We start from the raw sequence: 10,726 nt of genomic DNA, 5'->3' as shown, positions 1-10,726 counted from the left end.
CCCCTCCTGAGCTAATCACACAGGGAACCAGCAAGGCATGAACTGGTGTTTGGACCTACTGGAGTAAAGCCTGTTGTACAGTGTCTTGAGTTTGTGCTTGCGCTACACGTCTATCAACCTGATCATTCGACAACTTATTGTCCATCTTTAAAAAGTGAGACCATCCAAAAGTCCGACATCACAATGGAGCCGAGGCCGCCGGACGAGCGAAGCTCTGTCCCTTTGGAGATGCGCGCGCGCCCCGTGGACCTACCGGGTCCGCGCGGCACGAGCGCGCGCCCCGTGGGCGTGCCGGGCCCGCGCGGCACGAGCGCGCGCCCCGTGGGCGTGCCGGGCCCGCGCGGGAGGGGGCGGGCAGTTGATATAAGGCTAATTCGAGCGGCGGGGCCGGCTGCTCGCTGACATGAGACTGGGTGGCCGCTCTGGGAGTGGGGCGGTTCCGTAGCTGCGATGGCCGTGAGCCCCAGGCCGAGCTCGGCGATCGCCTGCCTGATTCTGCTGCTGTTGGAGGTGAGGCTTTTTACATAGCGGCTGGGTGGTGGTGGTGGTGTGGGTGGGTGGGTGGGGGGGTGGTGGTGGTGTGTGTGGGTGGGTGGGTGGGTGGGGGGGTGGTGGTGGTGTGGGTGAGGGGGGGGGGGGAGAGCGACCCGTTACGCCGGAGTTGCCGATCTGTCATTGCCTGGGCCCAGCTCAGCCCGAGGGTGTCGGCGGGAGGACGGCTGCCTTCCCTGTGTCTCCGGCAGCTTGAGCCGCTTTAGGGCAGCTCGGTCGATGCCGTTGGGTTGTGTCTTAATCGAAGGCAGGCCCTGGGGGTCTCAGCCCGACCGATGTCCCCTCTGTGCAAGGACACTCGCTGAGATGAACGCAGGGCTGGAGACGGGGACATCCACCCACCAGTTTCTGTAAATCGGGAGTCACAATTTGTCAAAGAGAAAACTCGATTAGGTATCGTGATCCATCATTTAGACATTGTCCGGCATTTGCAGAGGAATTTGTTCCAAACCTTTGAAAACTTCGCCCCAGCCCCTACAAACCATGAAACCCTCCAACACTTCTGTAAAGTCTGGCATCTTTAACGGCTCTCGTATTAACCAGTTTGTTCATTATGTAAATGGCTGCAAGCTGAGTTCAGGGGAAGTTGTGTTCCGTTTCTCGATGAAAATGTTGACGACGCAATTGTGGTTTGTTTTGGACTGTGATTTCTATCCTTCTTTTGGGATGACCCTGTTTTCTTTCCATAGGTGTGAAGTCCTTGTTTTTCCTTTTAATTTTTGTTTTAAAGTTGATCTTTTTAAAGTTTTTTTGTCATTTTTAATAACAAACTGGAAATTGGACACATGGCATTCAACAACACATAGCAGCGTTCAAATGTGGAAAAATAATGTCGTCCTCGAGAATATCTTAAAATTAAAATCTGTTTACTGGTTTTATTTTGGCTGGAGCAGTGAGAGGAGCTCCATCGTTTTCTACAGAAGAGCTGGTTATTATGTTGCAGGATCAAACGGTTTCTAGGAATTCACGTGAAAAAATGCTTTTAGTTTGATATTCAGAGTGACTGTGGTATAACTATGGAAATGGAACAAAAGTCATATACAAACAGAATACAAGTGGGAAGAGAGGTTCAACTAATTTTGAGGTTGAACAACCTGTGTCAGATTGTATTTAATTTAAAGTTACAGTATTATGATCTTGTAAGGAATGTGTTCTTGATTGCAGTCTTCTTCGAAGCTTGTGGTTGGTATGGGGTGAGAGTTGGAGTGTAGTGGTTGGCAAAGCAGCTTGTATCAATAGCTGCGTAAAATGGGTAGCTTTGAGTTGTGCCGTTTGAAACTGAATGGAACAAGGGAAAGTAAGGATACATGTGCACTGAAATTCTTACTTTGCTGCAATGGAGCAGGTATTTGTAAATAAAAGCTATCATAGAAACAGAACACTACAGCACAGAAACAGGCTCTTCAGCCTCTTGAGTGTGTGCTGATTTGTAATGACCTGCCTCCGGTGGTGGCCCTCTCTATCACTCCCATCCATGTACCTATCCAAATTTTTCTTCAATGTCAAAATGGAGCCTGCATTCAACTGGCAGCTCATTCCACATTCTCACATCTCTCTGCATGAAGAAGTTCCCTTTAAACATTTTCCCTTTCACCCTTCCCCCATGTTGTCTAGTTCTTGTCTCTGTCTCCTTTAAGATGCTATAAATACATAAGATAGATAAAAATATTCACAGTAGTTCAAGTGCAAAAAAAGTATCTTGCAATAGTGCAAACAGGCCTTTTGTGATTGGCTTGCAATGTAAAGATAATCTGGACGCATATCTGCTTAAATGAGTATGGTTCTGAAGTATGTGAATGGAAAAAAAAGCTCAGCTGTCCCCATTTCAGTCAAAATAATTAGAATTGATTTTAATGTTTCCTAGATTAGGGAGAAAAGAATTGGCTAACTTCCTCCCTTGATGGTTATTTAGTGACTTCAGTTGAAAGGGTGTATAGCCAAGCCAAGTTTATAGTCATCTGATTGTACAAGTATGACCCAACAAAACAGCGATTTCTGGTCCTTGGTGCAAAGACAACCAGACATAACTCACATACAGACAAATAATACATAGGTAGGACAATAACAATAAATAAATATTGTTTTGTACAAATGAAAGACTTGGATGGTCAGTGTGAGCAGTTCCTTGGTCATTCAGCATTCTCACTGCCTGTGGGAAGAAGCGGTTTCTTAGCCTGGTGGTGCTGGCTCTAATACTCCTGTAACTCTTCCCCTATGGGAGCCGCTGAGGGATGTGTGCAATGTGGAAGGGGTCCTCAGTGATTTTGTGTGCTCTCTTCAGACAACAATCCTGGTACATCACGATAATTTTTTGAGGGGAAGGGAGGAGGGAGACTCCAGTGATCCTCTCTGCCACTCTTATGGTCCTATGGCTTGACCATTTCTCTGCAGCCTCTGTACCACACTGTGATGCAGCTGGCCAGGATGCTCTCGATAGAGCTCCTAGAAGGTTGACATAATAGTTGCTGGTAACCTTGCCTGCTTCAGTCTTCTCAGGAAATGCAGACACTCTTGCACCTTCCTGACAAGTGAAGAGAAGTTGTGCCTCCATGATAGGTCTCCAGTTGAGTCTTCTCCACTCTCTATTACAGAGATGTTGATGTGTTGAGGAGGGTGGTCGTTCCTGGTTCTCCTGAAGTCCACAATCAACTCCTTCGTCTTGCTCACATTGAGACTCCGGTTGTTACTCTCACACTATTTCATGAGATTTTCCACCTTTTCTTTGTAGTGCAACTTATCGTTGATGCTGATGAGGCCAACTACTGTTACCTCCAAACTTCATGGCATAGTTAGAACTGGATCTGGTGATGCATTCGTGGGACAGTAGCATGAACAGGAGTGGGCTGAAGACACAGCCCTGAAGTATGCCAGTGTTCAGTGTGACAGTACTCGATATTCTGCTACTGACCTGGACAGACTGTGGCCTTTCCGTAAGGAAGTCTGGGATCCATTTATAGAGAGGGGTGTTGAGTCCTAGCGAGGCTAGCTTCTCCACCAGCCTCTGGGGAATGTTCCTATTAAACGGTGAGCTGAAGTCAATGAACAGCAGCCTGGCGTATCAGGTGGCATTCTTCAGATGGGTCAGGGATGGAGTGAAACAATAAGGCTATAGTGTCGTCTTTGAAACGGTTTCTTCTATAGGCAAATTTAAATGGATCCAGTACCTCTGGGAGATGTGCTCTGATGCATTCCTTCACCAGACAGTTAAAGCATTTCATAATGATGCTGGTCAATGCCACAGGGTAGTAGTCATTGAGGCCTGTTATTGATGCCCTCTTGGTTACCGGGATATTGATGCCCTCTTGGGTACCGGGATGAAGATGGCTGTCTTGGACTCTGTGGGAACAGTGGACTGCTGCAGAGAGGTGTTGAAGATGCCAGTGAAGACCTTCTTCATTTGATCTGTCCAGCCCTTCAGTACCTGACCAGTTATGTTGTCTGGTCCTGCTGTCTTGTGCGGGTTTACCTTAGATAGGGCTTCTTTCACCTTGGCTGCGGCTATGCCCGTTCATCGGGGGTCATTGAGCTTTCTTTGGGATCATCCTGTTATTCCCATCAAACCGTGCATAGAAAGTATTCACTCTGTGCGGAAGGAAGGTGTCATTGTCATTAATGCACAAGGTTGACTTGTGATCCATAATAGAGTTGCCAGTGTCGCATAGCTGTCTGTGGATTTTCTGTGTGTACACTTGCCTTTGCCTTCTGGATTGCATGGGAGATTTCACCCTGGCTGATCTTGGTACCATCCTATCCACTGTCCTTAAGGCAGCAATACAAGCTCTGAGAAGGGCCCTGACCTCTGCATCCAACCATGGTTACTGATGAGCCTTGTTGTGAAGTACTTGATCTCATTAATATCCTTGATGTACTTGCTGATGTAGCCAGTCAATGAGCTCATGTACTCCTCTATGCTTACAAGACTGTTGTAGGTGGCAGCGTCCCTGAAACAGCTCCAGTCCGTGGTCTCAAAGGAGTCTTGCGGCGCTGCTATCAACCCCCCTCCCCCCCGGCCTTGTCTTGAACTCCCTGCCAACTGACCTAGTTTGTTTGCCAGTGGTCTTGTGCGCCAGGATTAGCAGGACAGTTATGTGATCCAAGTAACCAAGGTGGGGGTGAGGTGCAGCCTTGTACTAGGGACGTTGGTGAACACCCGATCCAGTGTATTCTCTCCTCTGGTGGCAAAGTTCACAAGCTATTGAAACCGTGGTAATACTGTTTTTAGGTTGGCGTGATTGAAGTCGCCAGCAAGAATCAGCACCTTCATGGGTTCACCTTCATTAGCTGAAGGCAACTGCAGCAAACAGTGAGGCTGAGAATTCCCTTGGCATAATGATATTTGTGGTTTGTTAACATATTGCTAGAACTCTGGACTAATAGAACAGGGGGGAAAAGTATCAAGTGATCGTGGGGCAGAGTGGATAATACTGGAGTAATTTGGGATTTTCAACTAGGTCAGTGCATCCAGTTTTAGATTAAATACTTACCAAAGCAACTTCAAATAGTATTAAGATATGAATGATTTGTTAATAGTAAATTGTCAGAGTTAATTGATTTATGTAAAATGATAGAAGATTGCTGAAGGTAGAGCAGATGATCCAACAGATTGATTTTAAATTTATTTTATCAGAATTTAAATCCGTGGGGTTAGAGATAGAGATAGAGGAAAAACCCAATACCCAACCCCAACCAACCAATTTTCCCCTGCAACCGTGTCTACCTGTCCTGCATCGGACTTGTCAGCCACAAACGAGCTTGCAGCTGACGTGGACATTTACCCCCTTCATAAATCTTCGTCCGCGAAGCCAAGCCAAAGAGAATATAGAAGAAATTGGTGAAGGCCAGATATTCTTTTGGTTGATGATTATTTTACATTCTCAAGTGAAGTGTGCAATATTTTACTCTGTTTGGAATTCTCGGCCATGCTGATGTTTGGATTGTAGATCTATTTTAATGAATATTAATTGAATGAAGTCAAAGGAATATGAAATTATCTAAAATTGGCAGACAATGTAAAAGACAAATGGTTTAAACAGTGAAGAAAAAAATCATACTGTAAAACCAGACATACTGTATCCAGCACCCATAGAATTGGCAGATGCCAGATAAATGAATTTTCAGATTACTAGAGACTCACTCTTACAATGTCTGAGTAATAAACAGTTTAAAAGACAAAAATACTATACTGTACTTGCATTGAACAAACTTCACTTGCATGAATATATAAACCTTGAAGCATTTTACTTTACATACTTGGGGGCATCTGAAAGATAAGCAATAATATATGACCCACTCCAAGTTTACAGATGAAGCCTTTCTAAAATACTAACAAAGATGAAGACTCTTACTGAGCAGGGATAAGGAGACACTTTGAGAGTCACCCAAATGACGAGCAGCATTAATCCCCTCTTCATCATGGGAAACACTATTTTATTCAAACACAACTTTATTCAGACAGCTGCTATGATCAAAGAACAACCAAGACACTCCACTCATTGAATATTTGCTCCCACCTCTGCCCAAGGTTCGTGTTATTTCAGAGAATAGTTACTTTTACAATTTTAAACTTTTATTTTAATTTCATTTCTTATCCTTGATATTTTTTACCAGATACTTGATAACAGGAGTTTTACTGTAGAACATGAAGATGGAAATATTCTATAGGAATAACATGGCTGGCATTTGTCTCCTTCTCACTGACAATCAACACAGGTGCACCTCAGGAATGTGTGAGCTTACCCTACTGCTCTACTCTCTCTACACCCATGACTGTGTGGCGAGGCACAATTCCATTGCCATCTACAAGTTTTCTGATGACAGTATGATTTTGGCAGAATTACAGATTGCAATGAGGAAGCGTATAGGAGTGAGTGGTGTTGCAACAACAAACTTGCACTCAACATTAGCAAAACTAAGGAACTGATTGTGGACTTCAGGAAGTGGAAATCAGGAGAACATAAAGTAATCCTCTTTGAGGGATCAGCATTGGAGAGAATAAAGAATTTCAAATTCCTGGGTGTCAACATCTCTGAAGATCTATCCTGTTGATGCAATCATGAAGAAGGCTTGCTAGCAGCTATATTTCGTTGGGAGCTGATTGGGTATGTCATCAAAGACTCTTGCATCACTGAGTAAGGAGGTCGTGAAATCTAAAAACTAACTCCCAGTGTTACAAAAACAGCTTCTTCCCTTTTGCCATCAGATTTTCAATGGACAATGAAACACAGACACAACCTCACTCCCCCCCTTGCACAAATAAATATGCAGAAATGTAATTTATAGCAATTTTTGCACCTGTAATGCACAATGCTGCTGCAAAACAAATTTTGTGATACGTTCATGACAATAAACATGATTGTGATTCGTATTTGATCAGAAAAAATTGTGCTCCCAGTGGCTGTTGGTTACACAGCCTCTGACATCCTGATAGAGGGATGTTATTTAGCTATCATTCTGAACATGGGAGATTTTAATTTTTGTTCATTTATAATCTAAATTGTTCTGGTTCATAAAATGTTATTTGAATAGTAGTGCTTTTTATTTGTTTTACTGAATCTGCAACTATTTAATAGCAAATGGTCTCTCTTGACAGCTGGTAACATGACATTCACCATTTCAAAATGTCAATAAAATCTAATCCATAAAATAAAAGCAAATTAAATTTCCACTTATTAATACTTTATTAGTTAAAGTATTTTCATTTTAATGCAACATATCTGTTTACATTTTTGTGGTAAGGACTGGGTAGCAGAAGTAATTTCAAGTATTCAAACCAGGGATTCAAATAAGGCTGAAGCACAGGGGGATGGCATCTCCCTAACCATCCATTTTACTGGCAAATGACCAGTCACTGGAGAATAAAATTGATGACCTGAAGCCAAGGCTACTCTACCAGAGACAAGTAAGACAAATCTCGTTTGTTTGCTGCACCGAGACCTGGCTAACAGAGGACACACTGCTAGATCGAAACTTGGATTCCGGAAAAGGGAGAGGAGGTAGTGTGTGCTTTTTCATTAATTATGTTGACCTCCTGCTCTACTGCCTTAGAGCAAACCTTGATTAAATGCAGACCTATCTACCCCGAGAGTTCACATCTGATTCTCGCTGGAGTTTACATCTCTCCCGATACCCAATTACAAGCAAGCAATCACGGAGCTGCAGGATGTGGTCAGTAAACAAGAAATGGCCCAGCCTGATACACTACAAATCTTAGATGGTGACCAACCAGACCTGTGTCCTTGTGAAAATACCACCAGCATGTAACATGATCAGAGGTCCCAGCACACTTGATCACTGCTACACCAAGATAAGGAAGGCCTACCGTTCTTTCCTGAGACCACACTTTGGCAAGCCTGATCACCTGGCTGTACTCCTTCTGTCTTTATACAGACAGAGCCTAAAAAGAGAGGCTCCAGAGGTCAAGACAGCTAGAAAGTGGTCGCAAGGGGCTGAAGAATGGTTATAGGACTTCCTTGAGTCAGCGGATTGGGTGATGTTCAAGAACTTTGCTGGGCATCTGAAACAGTTCACTGAAGCTGACATACACTTTATCAAAAAAGCTGTGAATGAGTGTGTCCCCACCAAATGATTCAGGGGTTTTTGCAACCAGAAGCTGTGGATGAACAATGAAATCTGGAACCTGCTGAGAGCAAGGTAGCAGGCATTTAAGTCTGGAGATCTAGATCAGTACAGCAGGAGCAAGTATGACCTGCAGAACGTTATCTCCCAGGCAGAGTGGAGAATCCGGATGAAAATAGAAACAACAAGGGACACCTGATGCTGTGAAAGGACCTGAACACCATAACCTGTTACAAACCCAAATCCGGAAAAGCTTCTCTCCCAGAGGAACTCGAGCCTTCTACGACCGATTTGATGACAGTAACAGCGAAGAACCACCCATCCGCATCCCCATGTCCCTGACAATCCCACCCTGTCAGTATCTGAGGATAACATGAATGCTGCTTTCAGGAGACTGTATCTCAGGAAAGCATCCGGCCTGAGTAGATTTCCTGGCCGAGTACTAAAGATCTGTGCTGATCAACTTACAAAGATATTCATAGATATCTTCAATATCTCATTTCAGCATGACGTGGTTCCCACCTATTTGAAACAGGCATTAAGAAGAATGCAGTAACCTGCCTTAACAACTATTGACCAGTCGCACTTGCATCAACAGTGGTGGAAGTGTTTTGAAAGGCTGGTGTTGAAGCATATCAACTGCTGTCTGAGCGGTGACATGGATCCATTTCAGTTTGCCTATCATGGCAACAGGTCTACGGCAGATGCCATCTCATTGGCCCTGCACAAAGCCCTGGAACATCTGGGCAGCAAAGATGCATACATCAGGATCCTCCTTATTGACTATAGTTCAGCATTTAACACCATCGTCCCTTCAAAACTGATCAGCAAGCTCCCGGACTTGGGAGTTAACACCCCGCTGTGTCATTGGATCATGAATTTCCTCACCTTCAGATCACAATGAAGATTGGTAAGAACTTTACTACCATAGTCTTCAGCAATACAAGAGCATCACAGGGCTATGTTCTTATCCCCCTGCTCTATTCATTTTACACCTATGACTGTGTCGCTCGGTATGATAATAACCCCATCTATAAATTTGCTGACGATACCATGGTAGAGGGTTGAATAAAGGAAGGGGATGAATCAGCATACAAGATAGAGATTAAAAACTTGGCTGAATGGTGCACCAATCACAACCTTGCACTGAAATGTCACCAAAGTTAAGGAACTGATTATTGACTTCAGGAAAGGAAAGCCAGAGTTATATAAGATCAGCCATGATCTCGTTGAATGGCGGAGCAGGCTCGAAGGGTCGAATGACCTACTCCTGCTCCTATCTTCTATGTTTCTATAATCTAGTGATCATTGGGGGATCAAAGGTGGAGAAGGTGAGCAAATTTATGTTCTTGGGAGTCACGATCTTGGAGGATCTTTCCTCGACCCAGCACACCAATGGCATTGTGAAGAAAGCACGAGAGCGCCTCTACTTCCTCAGGAGATTGCGGAGACTTGGTATGACACCAGAAATCCTGGTAATTTCTGTAGATGTGTGGTGGAAAGTGTGTTGACTGGCTTCATCACAGTCTGGTATGGGGACACCAATATCTCTGAGCGTAAAGTCCTCCAAAAAGTAGTGGACACCGCCCAGGACATAACAGGCAAAACCCTCCTCACTATTGAGTACATCTATAGGGAATGCTGCTGTCAGAGAGCAGCAGCAATCATCACCCAGCACACGCTCTGTTCTTAATGCTACCATCAGGAAGGAGGTATTGGTGCCACAAGATTCGGGAACAGTTGCTACCCCTCTACCGTAAGACTCCTCAACAAACTCAATCAGGGACTAATTTAAGGACTCTTGTACACTTTATTGATTTTCTTTATTCTCTCTGCTTTGCACAGTTCATTATCTGTTTACAGTTCTTTTATTTGTTTACATGTTCACGCTGTGTGCAGTTTATTTTTTTGCACTATCAATTAGTGATACAGGTGCCTAATCTGTTATCCAGGATTATGAACACCAGCAACCTCCAAAAACCAGCACTTTTTTTCAGTAGATGACGTCTGCTCATCAACTATGTTTAATACACAACTGGAAATCTAAAATGAAGGGGAAAGCCCATTTCATTTGTGTAATGAATTTCTTGGGAAATTCCTGCAACGCTGGCTATGTAAAAGGTTCCAGGAGGAAATTAGAAATGAATTCCCATCCAGAATTTTTTCTGGAGCAGCCCTATACATTTTTCGACCAGCCTGAATTCTAAACTGAGCTGCAGGCTGTTCGCAGCAATACACTAATGAATATACCCGACTACCTTGTTACTAGACCTGTCACCCATCGCCACCCCACCCCCCCCCCAGGCCATCCGCTGGTCACCTCCGTTCATTACCACCCCCCCTGTCACCGGGCGTCCATTGCTCCTCTCCATTCTAACTGCCATTGTAGCAGCAAGGGTGTAGTGCTGCTGAGCCGAGAGTTTATGAAGCAGTGTACTAGCTTGAGACGATGGCTCAATGTGAGAGCAATGGCTGTTTTCCTTACCCATAATTCCCCACGCAGCTGTGTGGGAGATTATGGGTAAGGAAGACGGCTGTTGATCCTGCATTGAGCCAGCTGCTGCCTGCTTCACTCCCATTGAGTGCTCGGGGCAGCCTC

General features: G+C 44.4%; 1 protein-coding gene across 4 annotated transcripts in view; it reads left to right on the top strand.

Moving 5' to 3' along the window:
* The first annotated feature begins 300 nt into the window (after positions 1-300).
* vopp1b (VOPP1 WW domain binding protein b) overlaps positions 301-10,726 on the top strand; it is a 56,045-nt gene continuing 45,619 nt past the window's right edge. The window contains exon 1 of one of the 4 annotated variants that reach the window (XM_069912719.1): positions 301-510. In XM_069912719.1, the coding sequence (XP_069768820.1) occupies positions 451-510 (60 nt within the window). In that variant the 5' untranslated portion in view covers positions 301-450. The remainder of the gene's footprint in view (positions 511-10,726) is intronic. The other 3 variants (XM_069912725.1, XM_069912722.1, XM_069912732.1) reach the window with 3 other exon arrangements.

Source organism: Narcine bancroftii, chromosome 1 (assembly GCF_036971445.1).
Source record: "Narcine bancroftii isolate sNarBan1 chromosome 1, sNarBan1.hap1, whole genome shotgun sequence".
NCBI lineage: Eukaryota > Metazoa > Chordata > Chondrichthyes > Torpediniformes > Narcinidae > Narcine > Narcine bancroftii.
Note: the sequence above shows the minus strand (reverse complement) of the source record. Positions and strands in the feature narration are given on the sequence as shown.